Source organism: Odocoileus virginianus, chromosome 30 (genome assembly GCF_023699985.2).
Source record: "Odocoileus virginianus isolate 20LAN1187 ecotype Illinois chromosome 30, Ovbor_1.2, whole genome shotgun sequence".
NCBI classification, from domain to species: Eukaryota; Metazoa; Chordata; class Mammalia; order Artiodactyla; family Cervidae; genus Odocoileus; species Odocoileus virginianus.
This window is the reverse complement of record NC_069703.1, coordinates 22,377,669-22,393,849: the sequence shown is the minus strand read 5'-3', so window position 1 is coordinate 22,393,849 and position 16,181 is coordinate 22,377,669. Positions and strand designations below refer to the sequence as shown.

Here is a 16,181-nt window from a genome sequence, read left to right as displayed (position 1 = left end):
TCATATGCACTAGAGAAGAAGCCAAAAGTAAGAGGAGTAGGATTTTATGTTTCCATTGAAGACAAAAGTTGATATCAGGAAGAAGAGTTTGAAAGTGAAGGATGAGAAATATGAGCATGGTAGAGGAAAGGGGACTTATGGAATGTTCTTCCTCCTAAGAGATAAAGCACTACAGAGGAGACTCCTGTCTTATGTGGGCAGAAAATGCTTTCTCCTTCTGGAGGAGTGATTGAATGAGATGAAGATGATTGGGAAGGGGGTCTGGGTAGGACTGAATTTTCCCTTAGTTAGGCAGAAGGTTAGTTGTCTCTTGGTCCCCCTATCTGGCCCCCATGTGTGGTGCCTCACCACCCTAGTCCTCTTACCGCTTTCTGAAGGCTCATAGCGGTCGATGAGTTCCAGAGCAAGGTCAGAAGCCTGTTCTCCTTCCTTCTGCTCCTCTTGGAGGAAATCCACAAATTCCAGCAGGGTCAGTTTCTGCCCATCAGATGAAAACTTTTCAAACAGTTCCTGCACCTCTGGACGCTGAGTCAATGACTTATAGAACTCTACAAATTCTTCTCCCTCCAGAGTCCCAGACTGGGATGTGTCTGCTGTCTGCAGAAGAGGGTTTAGAAGAGAGTAAAAAACCCTTTAACAGCGATGTTGCGGTTTTGACTTTCCCTGTAAGGGCGATACTATTGATGGAGCCAGGCAGGCTTCCACAGAACTCCTGACATTTAGTTTTCATAGGAGAAGCCACTACAGGAAGTAAAAAGCAAAATTTTGGCCATACCATTTGCTACTGGAGAAAAATTTCAACTAGAAAGAATTAAATGCCCCCAACATATCCCTAAAAGATCAGAAGATCCCTTTTTCTATTTACTCACATGCTAGTTGGAGTTTTCCACTGTACTAGGCACTTGTGAAATCCTGGCCAAGGACAGAGAGGTCCCTGAGGTCTGATGTAATAACATGTTGTTATTTACCTTTCATAAGATTATGAGTCATCTTTCCAACAAGACTGAAGGGTAAGAACCATGTCCTACCCACACTTCCCAATGAACCTGGCATAGCAGGAGAGATTCAACAGCTGTGTGTTGATGGAGAGGGTTGGAGGACTTCTGGCTAAGGGAGAATGTGGCCTTGGTTGGCTTCTGCTAGCCTTTCCCCAGAAGACTCACCTGGAAAAGCTGAAAGGCATATTCTTGGTCCATTTCCACATTCATCAGGTGCAATAACCGTTGGACCTCTCCGAAACTCATCCGACCATCCTGGTTTTTGTCTCCACGCTGGAACCAATCACTCAGCCATCCAGGTCTGAGTCAAGGCAAAAGCACTGAGTATGTTTGTATGTGCAGATGTGTGTGCACATTCATCCGTTGACATCTGCTCCCCTGTCTTTGTTGCCAGTCCCCTCCCCAAAGCCAATTCATTTTCCACATTAGCTTCTGGAATAATCTCCCCAGAGCACCAATCTATCTTGCCCCTGCATGGCTCAGGTGCCTTTGGGGACTTCCCTGTTGCCTGCAGAAAGAAGCCCAACTTCTTTAACATAGAAATTAAGATCTCCTACACCCCAGTGATCTGGCCCCAAACCAGCCTTCTCAACACAGAAATGACTACCTTGTACCTCAGACAGACTCAGCAAGCCCCTGCTCACTGATGTCCCAGCTCTTCAGCTTCCTACCTCTGGGCCTTTATTCATGATGTTTCCTCAGACATGAGTGCCTTCCCCTCCTCTTCCCTTCAGTTCAAATTCTACTCATTTTCAAGGCTCAGCTCAAATGCTGCTTCCTCCCGAAGCTTTCTCATGACCATCTCAGCTAGAAATAAGTATTTCTCCTTCCTTTGAACACGCACATATCAGCTAAGTACTGTAACGCTGGTAAATTAAATTATTTACACAATTCTGTTTTCTCTGCTGACTAAAACAATATCTGAGTCTCATTAATCTTTGTATCTCTAAAGCCTGGCATAGTGCCTCTTACATTCTGCTTAATAGATGGTGAATAAATGAATGGACCAGCATAGAAGGTGAATACAGTCTAGGAAACTTGAAGTGAGTTGATCCCATTAAGCCCTCTCAGGAGTTGCTCCCCATCCCTGTGGGAGTTAATGCCACTTTGATCTTCTGTTCAGCTCTCAGGATCAGCACCTAGTTTGCCTCTCATGGTCCCTTTACCCAATCCTGGGGGCCCTGATTCCTGTCCAAACTCTGTGTGACTCTGCCTATGCCATCACAGGCCTCCATTCTTCCCTCAGTATTTCAGCCTCACATCTGCCCAAGCTGTCCCTGGCCGCCCCATGTGGACTCTCGGGCCCCTCTAGCCCTGGGCCCCCTCCTACTTGTCCCTAGCCCTTCAGCATCTGGCTCCTTCAGTGACCCCTGGATTCCACTCTGACTCCATCCTGCTGATACTGGTCCAGCCTCTCCTGTTGGTCCATGTTGGTGACAAAGCTCACCAACAGCTGGAGCCCCTGCATCCAGGTCTGGGCTTCCTGGACACTGTTGGCCACCAGGTCCAGGTTGGAGCGGCGGCCATGGAAGACGATGGTGAAGCCCTGCTCCAGGGGGAACTCCTCTGCCAGGTTGCGCAGCAACTCAGACTCGTGGCCCTCACGTACTGTGTCCACATCGGAGATTGAGACTGCCGGGGAAGAAGTGAGTGGGGGGCCTTGAGCAAAGGGTCCGTCAAATCACAGCAGCTGAAAGCCAAGGACCAGTACTCCCCCTCCTTCTCTCTGAAACCACAGGAGGAGGGACCCCAGCATCCACAGACTAAAATCCCCAGAGCCTTAGTACAGGGAGATGCAGATTCTTGGAATTCAGATTGCCACATGAGTCGTTTTCATAGCAGCATGACAAGGGGCCTGTGCTGGGAATGGCAAGACCTGGCTTTCAGTCACCAACTGGCAGTGTGACAGGGATGAAAAAGACGTAGTCCCTTAGTGTCCTAATCTTAAATAAGGGATGGTCCCTTCCATAGCCAATCCACATGGTGACCAATTACAGGAGGACTGGCGGGGCTGACAAGTGGAAGCACACTTGCAGGATAGAAGTTACAACAAAGCATGGTGCACCCAAATTCAGTTCTCTCTTTCTAGGTTTGAGGGCTTCCTCTTTCCAGATGTCTGGAAGGGAGCCAGAGAAATCCTTCCCCCAACTTCTTCAGCTGGGGCTGGTATAGATCATAAGCTTTGGTTATGTCTCTAAAGTCGATTATCTTAAGTGAGTCCTGTGATCACATTTTTAGAGGGATCACAAAGTGGCCAATAGGAGGCACACTGTTATGACACATTTACGATATTTAGAAATATTCACTATAATGGTTAACACATTAAATTCATCCGGGTTTCAGGCCTCATGCTAGGTGGTTTATATACATTAACTTCTTGAGCTCCTGTAATATACTAGGCTGTTTAATCTTCATTTTATAGATGAGGAAACTTATATTAGCTTAAGTTAAATAACTTGTCCAAAGCCACTCAGCTAGAAATTGGCAGAGCCAGGACTTTAATCCAGATAGTTGGCTACCCGAGATCATGCTATAATAATGATGATGATGATGATAGTAATAAGATAAAACCTACGATTTATTGAGCCTTATTATTATGTGGCAAAGACTCTTTGAAGATCTTTGCATGCCATAACCAATTTGATCCTTGTAACACCCTGAAGAGGCTAGTACAGTTATAATTTCCATTTTAGAGGCTCAGATAAAGACACTAAAGAGACCAGAGCAGGGCACGTCATAAGACACTGGTCCCTCCTTTGCCTTCAAGCTGCTGGGCCTGAAGGGTCCTCTCCACCCACATGCCCACCCTGGCTATCCACATCACTCACAGCTGGGCTTGGCCCTGCCTCCGGCCTGCCGGGCATGCCAGACTGTCATGCCATCATCCTGAAGTCTGAAGAATCTTAGCTTCTTCCAGCTTTTGGACCTCACCTTGCGCATTAGTGTGCCTTTCTGCATCAGCAGCAGATCTTGATTGATGGGCAGCCCTGAGCCAGGAGAAGCAGGGACTGAGTAGCTGGTGGGGAAGGTGGAGGGCCCAGGAGGAGCTCTGGAACAGGAGTCCAGCCTCCTCCCTGTCTCTCGGATGTCTCCCCAAGCCCTCTTCTGCAGGGGTACTCACGGCCTTGCAGCAGATACGCCATCACCCACTGCTTCACCAGCTGATGCTAGAGTCACAGAAGGAGCGAGGAGCAGCAAGAGGTTTCAGGTTAATCTTGAGGTCTTAGAGTAATAGATCAAGGGAGAAAGAAGGAAATTAGTGTTCCTTGACTGCCTGTGGTGTGTCAGCTACTTCATCTACATAATTTGTAGCTCTTTTCAACTTCTAATTTGAGTTTAGGGATTAAGGCTTAGAGAGGCTAAGAAACTTGTCTCAATCACACAGGGACTCAGAATTTAAATCCAAATATATCTGATTTCAAACTTTCTGCAGTTTCCCACAGCCATCTCCGACAGGGTCAACCCAGGGGTTTCTGCCAAACACCCTCTTCTTTCCCAACACCCTACAATCCACGAGGTCACGTTTACCACACCTCTCTCAGTTCCCCATTATTAGGAATCACCGACTTGCTGGCTGCCCCCTTTCAGAACTGGAAATCTCTCTGCATCCTAGCCTTCCCTTCTCCAAGCGGAAGCATCTCAGCTTCCCTTCCAGGAGCCCTCTCCACGCTCCGGTATGGATCCTCCAGCTCTGGACAGGCTAGGCCAGGGTATTTCTTTTGTCTCTTCTACCACACTTGGTGCTGCACCTCGCTAAATAAGCCACTTCTACCTTCACATGATAAAGTATAGCTCATACACTTATTCATAATAGTAGTTCTCACAGTTTTAATGGACCAGATAAGTTACAGTCTCAGAACTGCATGTTCAAGTTTTCTCTACCTACTGAAAGAGAGTTCCTACCGTTAAATATGTGCTCATTTAGGACTGGTTAAGTTATCCTAAGAGCTAACAACAAACTTGCCTTGAAAATAACTAGAAGATTTGATTTGTGGCCACTTTGATCCTAGCTTTGCGCCTAGAAGAAATGTAACTCAGTGCTTAAACCAAATCATGCTGAAACTGGTGAAGTCCATGGAACATAAAGCTTTATGCTTTTGTTTAAGCAAAGGATCTAAGCTTGAATCAGAGAAATGTTGTGGGTTTTAATTAGTAAGTTTAAACTTTAAAAAAAAGTCTTTCTGGCTGCCCTTTGCAACATGTGGAATCTTAATTCCCCAGTCAGGGATGGAACCTGTGCCCCCTGCAGTGAAAGTGTGAAGTCTTAACCCCTAGACTGCCAGGGGCGTCCCTAAATAAGTTTAACAATTTGTCAGTGGTGAACATCTTAAAAAAAAAAAAACAAAAAAAAAAAACAATGGAAAGAATCCTTAAACTATTCAGTTTGTCCTCCATTTAAACATCATGTAGTTTAACTCCCTACATTTTACAAATGAAAAGCACAAGTCCAGAAACATGATGTGACTTGTCTAAGGTCACACAGCATATTAGTGTCCCATCTTTAAGTAGGGAGAGCCTGTAAAGCCACCCAGGGTGACGGTCTTCAGAAATGACGTAGAGGTCACTGAAATTACAGCTCTCCTGACTTAAGGACCTAGAAAAGACTTTCCAAAGGAGTGGGAATGTGCAGGAAACCAATCTGAGTCTAAGCAGAAGAGATAAGGCAACTCTCAGGAGAGCAAGAACACAGCTTCAGTCCCAAGAGGGAAAGGTTTATTGGCTGAGGCTGAATGTAGAAGCCTGAATGAGACCAGAGGAGACCTCTGGATGGAAGAAGGAAGGAAAGAAGACAGGAAACCATCTCTACTTTGCTGGGTGGTGTTGCACAGTTTGGAATCCAAGGTTTGCAAAAGTTCTATGAAGACTAAAAAGTAACAGATCTCCACTAAATGTCTTAGAGTTTCAGACTCTAAGAGGGGTTGGGGTCAACCTGGGGCTGAAGTCTAATCCCCTTTGCCAACATTCTGCCTCCTCTCTCCTCTGAACTTCTGGGATGGGTGGGCTTTGGCCCTGGGAGAAGACAGAATTACCTTCCCTTATGGCTGTGTCTGGGAGCCTCACCACGATGTCCTGAGACATGGGAGGTCTGAGAACAGTCCCAAGCACAGGGACACCCCTGCCTCGTCTCAAACCAGACTTAGAAAATGATTTTATACTCTTTTGTCAAACTCTTTCAACCTCACAGCTTGGCGTGCTCTGCTCCCATTCCTGAGTCACTGTTTTAAAACTGTATCTAGGTTACACGTGGCCGAGAGAGGGCTAGGTTCAACTCAGGGAGCCACAGGATGTCAGAGCTGGACTTCATTTTGTAGAAAGGGGACAGAGGAGCTCTTTTCTCTGCCATCCTACATGTGATTGAGTTTGCGCCTCACCATGTCTTCTTACAGGACTTTCAGGATCAGGCGACTCCTGACCACGAAAATAAGCAGAATCATCCCATTCCTCAATAGATTCCAATGAAAACAGGTAATCAGATACAACTCCAAGAGAAGACACTGGAGAAGAACCACGCTGGCTGTGTCAGAAGCCTCACATATGAAGTGGCACACGTTTATCCTGTGTTAAGGTTGTATGTTAACCAACCAGATCACAGAACACCACCAGTGTCTGAACAAATCACAGGGGAGACAAGAAATGCTTGGCTCCCGGTGCTTTCTGTTTCCCCACCATCAGTCTATGCAGCTCAGTAATAAGTATGGGAATCCTTTTGTTAGCAAAAATAAAGGGGACAGAGGCTAGCTGAACTGCCAGTCACCTAATGAATTAAGAGGCAGAACTAGGGCTAGAACTGAGGTCTCCATTTGACCAACTCAGAGACCTCACCGAGACTGCTCTTAGAAAAGGCTTTCTCTAGGAAGCCGATGAAAGCAGAGCTAAGACTCAGTGAGGGACATTGTTCTCCCTCCCCGCCACCCCATCATTTTCTGTTCCTACCATATCCCACTCAACAGCCTTTCTTTTCTTTCTTCCCATTTTCCTCCCCTTCCCCCTCTTCTACCTGACCCCTTCCTTTTCCTTTCTTCCTAGCTCACTCTGCTCTCTCCTGACCCTCCCTTTGTCTTCCTATTTGCTTACCTAAGTCAGCCTCTCTCTGCTCTGGACTTCTCATCCTTCTCCTCATTCCTCCTTGCTCTTTTGTTTCTCCTCTAATTTGCAATGGCTCAGATTCTCGTCCCCTGAAAGGTGCTTGAGTCTTTGGTCCAGGAAGGGGGACTCTTGGGTTGGGATCCTGAGTAACAGATCCTTCCGCTCAGCTTCATTTTCCCCTGTATCCTAGGAGACTTACTAAACAAACTGCCCAGAGAATGCAACTTAGAACCTAGGTGTTCTAGGTCTTGGTGATTCCTCTGGCACCTGAAGGTGGAATGGGGAGGATGGTCACAACTGAGGCAGGTACAGTTTGGAGAGGAGGGAAAAAGGATTTGGGAGTGGGAGCAAGAGAAAGAGGCAAAAATCAGAGGATAATGACTGAGAGAGAGGTTGAGTCTTAACTGTTTACGCCTAGGCACATATGTGGAGCTCCCTGAGGATACAGATAACTACCTCTACAATACAGATGAGAAAATAGACACACAAATAGGGCAGGAAGTGGCCAAGGGTTGCTAAGCAAGATTTGGTCCTCAACTGACAGGCTTCATGACACCTGGAGATGGACTTTGGTAGAGTTGCCAGTGGCTTATAGTGGAATTTAAGGTGTCCACAGTCTCTATGAGGGCAGGAAGGAAGAGAATCATCCTGTCTACTTTCTTTGGAGCAGGATTATGACAAACCTGGTTCTTATGAAGAGGACAGAATGGCTCCAGTCACAGGTCATAGCCCTCAGAATGTTAGAGCTTGAAGACTCATACAACACATTAATCTAGTGGTTCCTGGTTATATCAATGTCTCCTGTAGTGTCTTAAAATAGAGATTCCTTAGCCCCACCTCAAATCTACCAGATCAGAGTTTCTAAGGATGGGGCCCAGGAGTATTCGTTTTTAACAAGTGCTCCTGAGACACAAGCAAATCTAGGGAACCCTCTACTCCCTCCCACAGTAGATCAGGAAGCCGTGGTCCAAAGTCACAGAGCTAGTTAACATCAGAGACACAACTAGGAGTGGGTACTCTTCCCAATATTTTTTTTTTATAATGCTTCCCCCAAAAGGCAGCTTTATTTAAAGAGAAGTTACAGTAAAAATGAAAGAATATTTCCTGTGCCTAAAAGATTCTGTTGTGCTCTTGCGCACATCAATTTAATGTTCTCATGGACGCCTGTGAATCAATCAGATTCATTCATGCCTCCACTCATCCCATAAATACTCAAATGCCTCCTATTTGACAGCACTTGGTCAGACCTAGGAGGCAGCTGGAAATAGGTCAGACTGAGTCCCTGAAGTGTGAGTTGTTGTTTTGGTCTCAATACCAACTTGTCTGAAAATCATAGTTTTTCGGTTCTGTAATCCTTTCCATTAGGCCTCTCTTTCATGCGCGCGGACAAAGTACCCTGGATCATTGAGCAGGCTAAGAATGAGGCATAGAACTCAAACCCTGGCTCTTTCCAAGGAAGTCTCACAACTCTCTGCCTATCGTCAGGGGTTTCTGTATCCCCCGTGGGTCTTGGCCAGCTCTCATGTGGTAACCCTCAACAATCTGTTAATGAATTTGTGCTGAAGCATGACTGCTCCAGGTCTCTCTCTTCCCTTCCTGGGGTGGGCTCACCACTTAGCTGCACAGTGGCAGCCCTGGGTAGCTAAGAGGTCATCATATAAAAAGATGACTGACATAGCTAGTAGGAAAACTGTAAGTGCAAGTGCATAAGCTAGAGAAAACCAGCAGGTCCGTAAACCTGTTCGGGCAAAGGAGCCCAGGGTATGATTTAGTCAGGGCGGATAAGCATGTGGAGGGCACGGGCAGGGACTTGGGCAGGTCAGAGCTAGGAGCAGAGGCTGGTCAGAGCCTCCAGCCCTTACCGTGGGCAGGATAGCCGTCCTACGTCTGAGCTCTGGGATGCTCTCCGCCGTGGGGCACGGAAATCCAGTGGGGCTCCTTTGCGCTTCTTGCACTCACTGACTTCCTCCCCTCTTCAGCTGCAGCTTGCTGCTGTCGCCAGCCAGATGGAGGGAGTGGGGTGGAGAGAGGTGTGAGTTCTCTCCTCAGTCCAGCCCAGCCAACCCTTAAAGGCCCAGGACACTGGTCAGTGTGAGGGAGTCGTGGGGGTGGGGTGGGTAGAACAGGATTAAGGGGAGGGATTGACGAGCAGTGCATCTCCAGGGAGGAGGAGCGTGTCTGCCCTTCATCTCCATGCCAGCCCTCACTGACCTCAATCTCGCAGTAGCTCTCAGAGCGAAATCCAAGGAGTATCCGAGTGGCAGTGCTCCATGAATCACTGCTTTTCATTCTGGTTGGTTTCTCTCTGAATGTTGTACAGCTGTCTTTGCCCTTATTTCACCTGGCTCCCTTCCATGGTGTCTGTTTCCATTGGCCTGCTCCTGTGTCTCTGCCTCCTGTCTTGCTGAGCACTCAGCCTAACTTTCTGGCTTAGGAAAAGGAGAAAAGATACGGTGGGAAAGGAGGGAGAATGATTTTAGAGTGTAGAGGGGAAGGTTGGCGTCTCTATATATATTAGGTACCTGCTGAATATTGAAGGAAGGTATATATGAACGTAGGAGACAATTTGTTTCATATATTCATTCATCCTACAACCGTTTGTTCAGCATCTCCAACAGGCAAGGACATATCTGTGTGTTTATAAAGGTACATGTGGAAATGAAGCACATTCACAGTGTATAAGGATCAAAAGCAAAAAGAGGAACACAAGACTGGAAAGCCATCCAGCTGGGAAAGCAAGGTAATGAACTTCTGAAAGCATGTATAAATAGGAAGCGAAAACAGACACCAAGATTGAGGAAAGGGGGCCAAGTTAGGAGAGGAACAGGGGATTGTTAAGGGCTTTATTATGGCCCCATACTTCACAGTGAGAAATGGAGGCCCAGGGAAGTTTTAGCAATGACCTGGACTCACAGGTCAGAGCAGAGACAGCCATTCCCTTACACTCTCCCCAGCACTGTGAGCTGGGACCTACTTTTGCTCTGCGGGGTATGGCTCTTTTTGGATCAGTGTATGACAGAATGGAGCTGAGGGTAGGGGCACAGCTCTGTATTTGGACTTCTGTGGGGTCATCTTCCAGTGAGTTATGTCTTAATCACAGGCACAGAGGGAACTAACTGTACAAAGTGGAGTCATTTCTGAGTGTGCTGGGACCTGGCTGCCTCTCGTGGCTCCTCCAAACATCACTCAACTGCCTAATATTCTGCCATTAGCGCTTATTTATAGCTAAACCTTCAGCCCCATTAAAATAAAATCCTCCTGAGTGATTCCCATAAACGTCAGGATAGCAGTTACTTTGGGAGGAGAGAGGTGTTTCGGTGGGATGGGGCATGTAGCCGGCTTCTGAAACAGCTGGCCAAGTTCTGTTTCTGGTCCTGGGTTGCTGATAAGGGTCTTCATAATAACTTATGAAGCTATACATTTTATGTAGCTTTCTATAGCTTTGTTATATTTTACAACAAAAGGGTTTCACGTTTTAGTAACTGGTAATTTCTGAAGCCTTATGAGTCTCAAAATTTATACCTAAATGTAGTTTACTGCGCTGAGAGCAGGTTTTAACAAAGGAAAAGGAGTATGCAGGTAGTAGAGGCAGAAGAGGGAAGACCATTCCCAGGGAACAGGAAGGTTAGGAGGCATTAAGGTTTAAACTGTGCTGATTTCATATGTTACTTCATAGAGGCCATTTCCCATGCTTGTCTTATTCTCCCATTTCCACTTCTCTAACATTGTACTGTCCTTATTTTTCCATACTAGCCCTTCTGCACTCCCCTTCTACACTCCAGGTTTTTTTTTTTTTTTTGGCTACTTTGGGTCTTAGTTGCAGCCTGGGGGATCTTTGCTGCATCATGAGGGATATCTCGCAGATTCTCATGATCATAATCTCATGATCTCTGGTTGTGGCACATGGGCTTAGTTGCTCCACAGCATGTGGGATCTTAGTTCCCTGACTAAGGATCGAACCCAAGTACCCTATATTGCAAGGCAAATTCTTTTTTATTTTTTATCTTTGGTTGCACTGGGTCTTCGTGGATGTGCACGGGCTTTCTCTAGTTGCAAAGAGCATAGGCTACCCCTGGTTGTGGTGTGCAGGCTTATGGTGGTGGCTTCTCTTGTTGTGGAGCACAGGCTCTAGGCGGGCAGGCTTCAGTCAGTTCACAGGCTCTAGAGCACATGGGCTCAATAGTTGTGGTGCAGGGGCTTAGTTGCCCCATGGCAGGTGGGATCTTCCCAGGCCAGAGATTGAACCCATGTCCCCTGCATTGACAGGTGGTTTTTTATCCACTCAATCACCAGGGAAGTCCATACACTCCAGTGGTACATATATGGTTTGCCTCTCTGAATCACCATTTGCCTCACCTAGTTGCAGCACAATCTCGCTCTCTTTTGAGTGTTCTGTGAGAGGTGTTATCACTCCTCCTGGATTTTCCAATGGAGTTCAAATCTCAAACCTTCTGTTTCAGTGTTCTTATAAGCACCCCAGATCATGTACTCTGATTTTTGGGAAAGCCATTAGAAAACCTTCACATGGTTACTGTGGCTCCAAGGAATGGTTTAGAAGACAGGTCTACTGCGGGATGTTCTTCAGATCCAGGACAGGAGCAGACAGGGCCCTGAGCACAGGAACTGTCCATCTGGTTTAGTTGCTCTTCTTTCCATAATGATCCTGTCCCATCCCCCGACTCCTGTCTATTATTAACAGATCCAGAAACCTGATCAGGGCAGCAGCAGCAGCAGAGGGATTTTCTGGGAACAATGCCCAGGAAAGGCCTAGAAGCCCTAAATTGAAATGAAGGGGCAGCTGGCAAAGAGGAAGAACTGAACAGTGTATCCTGACTCTGCTGCACAGGCAAGCCTAGGCTCTCCTCCTGACTCTCAAAGCAGAAGCCTTAAACCTCTGTTTCAGGGTTGGGGTTTCAGAGACTTACTTCCCAGACCATCCAATCTAACTTCTCAAACTTCTGAAATAAAGCTCTCCTTTCTCATTGGTCAAAAAGGAATACTCAAAATATTAAGGTCCACCTAAAAAATAATCTGTGAGACCACTTGTTGATTTGGGCTTCCCAGGTGGCGCTAGTGGTAAAGAACTCACCTGCCAATGCAGGAGACACAAGAGACTTGGGTTCGATCCCTGAGTTGGGAAGATTCCCTGGAGGAGAGCATGGCAACCCACTCTGGTATTCTTGCCTGGAGAATCCTATGGAAAGAGAAGCCTGGCTACAGTCCGTGAGGTCATGAAGAGTCAGACGCAATTGAAGTGACTAAGCACACCTGTTAAAAGCCAGGATATATAACTTTGAAAGACAATACAATATATAGACACTTCCATTCCAGAGAAAACACTCACAAAAACCTCCAAATAACCCCAAAAAATCAAGGTGGGGGGGACAAGGAGGTATAAGAGAAACCAGAGATCAAGATGATAGAGATTAGAACTTAAAATGCAAAGGATGGGGCTTCTCTGGTGGCTCAGTGGTAAAGAATCTGCCTACCAAAGCAAGAGACATGTGTTTGATCGCTCATCCAGGAAGATCCCACATGCCTCGGAGCAGCTAAGCCTGTGCACCACAAGAGAAGCCACAGTAAGTTAGAGTACTGCAACTAGAGAGTAGGCCCCACTGAACACAACTAGAGAAAAGCCCATGCAGCAGTAAAGACCCAGCACAGCCAAAAATAAAATCTACAATGCAAAGGGTATAATATACCACTGTGAGAGAGAAAACTCTCAGAAAAGTTCACAAAGTAAAATACAATTTTATGCTATTTCTAAATCATGTCTCAGAAAGGTGGGTCTAAAAGGTTGACAGATAAAGGAGGGTATTCTGGGTGTGGAAGGACTCCAATCTCATTTTTCTTCAAGACGGTCTTGGCTGTTTTGGCACAATGCATTTCCATGAAATGAAAAAAGAATTTATTTATTTACTTTTGGCTGAGCTGGGTCTTCATTGCTTTGCTCAGGCTTTTCTCTAGTTCCATGCAAATTTTAGAATCAGCTTGTTAATCTTCACAAAAATAAACCTGCTGGGATTTTACTTAGAATTGAGTTTCACTGGCAGATTAATTTGAGAGAACATGTATCCTTCCAATATTATTTTCTAGTCCATGGAAATGATATGTCTCTTCACCTATGTCTTTTTTTTCCCTATAATTAAGATATCTCAATTTTATTTTCAAAATGTACTTACTGTCAAGATTGTAAAGTCATCCCTGAAATTTCATCAGGATTAAAAATGTTTCTCTAATGGTATCTTATATACAATTTAAAGAAATAAAACTAAGTTATTGTGAAACTTTCATAGTGAGATTTCTAAATAGCTGAGATCATAGGCAAGTTCCCACTTTGTTTCCAACAGATATAAGCTAACCTATACCAAGGAAGAAAAATACTAGGTGAATTGACATATATGACTTGACCACACACGTCAATCTTTCTTTCCAGAATGTTGTTTGCAATGTAGAGTCTGCATCTTTCGGCCTATCTATTTTGAGCTATTCAATTTATTATGCTATAATAAACAATACATTTTTGAATTTTTCTATTTATTGTATTTAGAAACACACAATTGACTTTTTTGAGGTGCATATTGACTTTGTATTCTGTGACCTTGCTAAGTTCACTTAATTCTAAGAATCTGTAGATTCTTTTAATTACTTATGTACACAATCGTGTTGTCAGCATGTTTTTTTTTTTTTTCCCTTTATTATTTTCTTGACATCACACTGGCTGGGACCAGTTTAATGATATATGGAGTTGTGATAGTGGACATCCTTATCATATTCTTCATCTTGTGGAGAATGATTTCAGTATAATTGAAAAGTTTACCACAGGTTTTTAAAAAATACAGTTTGGCTGTCGGGTCTTAGTTGGCAGCACTTGGGACCTTTCCTTGGGGTGCACTCTCTGGGCGTGATGAGTGGGCCTACATCCTGAGGCATGTAGGATTAGTTCTCTGATCAGGGATCAAACCTGCATCCTTTGCATTCCAAGGTGGACTCTTAACCACCGGACCATCAGTGAAGTCCCAACCAGAGTTTTTATTAAGATTTTGTGTTTTCATGAATATGAAGCCTTTTCTCTTAAATCTTTAAATTATAAATGAATTTGAATTTTTAGGTCAAAATAATTATACACAGATATACACATATATCTACATACACACATATCAAGATTTTTATTAGATTAAGGATATCCCCTTCTATTCCTGGTTTTCAAAGGTTTTTTTTTAAACTCATGAATAAGTATTGAATTTTTCTTCTGTAATACTTATTTAGCTTTATCAGGTCTTAGTTGCAGCACGGGGGATCTTCGATCTTCACTGCAGCATGCAGGATCTTTAGCTGTGGTACATGGGATCTTTCGTTACCAGGGATCAAACCCTAGCCCCCTGCATTGGGAGCATAGAGTCTTAGCCACTGGACCAACAGGGAAGTCCCAGTATTGAATTTTATAGTGCTTTTTCCTGCATATATTTATGATTGTGATTTTTCTCCTGCTTTTTGTTAATTGAACTCAGGCATCAAGTCAATCTATTTTTGCAGTAAACCCAAATCAGACTTGACCCATTATCTTTTCTGTACGTTGCTAAATTTGACTTGACTGGAAATTTTACATTTACATTCATAGAGAAGGTTAGCAGCTAGTTTTCTTTCCAATATCCTTGATAGTTTTTGGTGGCTGGGTTATACTGCTTCAAAATTTAATTAAGACCTGTTTTTTCTCTGTAGTTTCTTGAAGTTCATGAGACCGGTGACTAAGATACGAGTGATGTCCCTTTATTTCATTTCTAACATTGACTTTTTTTCCAGATCAGCTTTATCAGTTTTACTATTTTCGAGAGAATGACTTTTGGTTTGTTACTGTACATCTGTTTTTTATTTCAATTTTTTTTTGCATTTCTTCTACTTCTTGAATTTGCTATTGTTTCTTTTTATGTTTTATTTGGCTGGACTGGGTCCTAGCTGTGGCACTTGGGATCCCCAGCCACAGCATACAGGGTTTTTTTCTTTTAGTTGTGCTAGGTGGGATTTTTAGTTGCAGCACATGTGGGGTTCAGTTCCCCGACCAGGGACTGAACCTGGGCCCCCTGCCAAGTCCTAGCCATGAGACTATCAGGGACGTCCTTTCCCAGTTTCTCGACATAAGGTATCTTCATTACTATTTTTTTTTCTCCTAATTTCCTTTGTACTTTTTTTTTCCTGTGACCAGTGGGTTATTTAGAATTATACTGTTTTATAAGTTAGGGACTTTCCAGTTTTCTCCCTGCTAGCTTAATCCCGCTGTGTTCAGAGAACACTGTATTATTTTAATTTAGGGGGGAAATTTCCTTACTTACAGCTTACTTGATAGTTGAGCTATGATCAACTTTGGTGAAAGCTTTTGGTGCAATTACAAATATGTGCATTGTTGGTTGAGTTACAATATTTAATGTATGTCAGTTAAGCTAGGTTTGTGTTGTTCAACTTAACCTATTATATCTGCTTTTGAAATACATGCATTTATTTTTAAAAAAATGAAATTCTGCAATATTCAGGGAAGAAAAATGTCATTTCGTACTATTGTTTCCTATTTCAAATATTTTCCTTGGACTTTTGATAGAGTAACCTTGCATATTTCTCCTCTTCCCCCTCAGGCTTCCTCAGCCTTTGAGCAGCAGAAATAGTCAGCAAGGGAATCATACATACCGTTAGTAAGGAAGGCATGCTCTGAAGGCTACCAGTACCTCTCCTTGTCCTGTTCCACAACTGAAACAAAGGCCCTAAAGCCTCACAAAAAAGAAGCTGGAAACAGAGGTTGGCTCTGTCTCACTGAGAGCCAGAAACAGAGATGGAAATAAGTCTGGAGATAGAAGTCTTGAACTCCAGAAGGAAATGGATATTAAAGTTGGTGAGAGAGAAAAAAAAAATAAAGTTGGTGAGAAAATGTTTGAAGTTTTATCTCTTCATTTAAGGAAGCCTCTCCCACACCAGTACTAGGTTCTGGCCACTACAGCCAGGAGTGAGGTTCTGTTCAAGCAAGACACTTTTATCAGAAAAAAGAGGTCATCCCAGTCTCCCAAACAGCTTTTAAGCATCAGTGAGACTCTTCCAAAGGACCTATCC

The 16,181-nt window shown here is 44.4% G+C and overlaps 1 protein-coding gene and 1 long non-coding RNA gene across 7 annotated transcripts in view; one reads left to right on the top strand and one right to left on the bottom strand.

Moving 5' to 3' along the window:
• PLCD4 (phospholipase C delta 4) overlaps positions 1 to 9,150 on the bottom strand; it is a 23,959-nt gene extending 14,809 nt beyond the window's left edge. Inside the window, exons 1-6 of one of the 6 annotated variants that reach the window (XM_070458641.1) lie at positions 8,948 to 9,150; positions 4,120 to 4,220; positions 3,827 to 3,985; positions 2,402 to 2,630; positions 1,164 to 1,299; positions 366 to 597 (exon numbers count right to left, since the gene is read on the bottom strand). In XM_070458641.1, the coding sequence (XP_070314742.1) occupies positions 366 to 597; positions 1,164 to 1,299; positions 2,402 to 2,630; positions 3,827 to 3,985; positions 4,120 to 4,141 (778 nt within the window). In that variant the 5' untranslated portion in view covers positions 4,142 to 4,220; positions 8,948 to 9,150. Of the gene's footprint in view, positions 1 to 365; positions 598 to 1,163; positions 2,316 to 2,401; positions 2,631 to 3,826; positions 3,986 to 4,119; positions 4,221 to 8,947 lie in introns of those variants that run through there. The other 5 variants (XM_020904750.2, XM_070458638.1, XM_070458637.1 and 2 more) reach the window with 5 other exon arrangements.
• Positions 7,305 to 15,996, top strand: LOC110144744 (uncharacterized). Its single transcript, XR_002315962.2, has 3 exons — positions 7,305 to 7,391; positions 9,692 to 9,825; positions 15,713 to 15,996. It is a non-coding gene; the product is annotated as an uncharacterized lncRNA (long non-coding RNA).
• Positions 15,997 to 16,181: the final 185 nt, after the last annotated feature.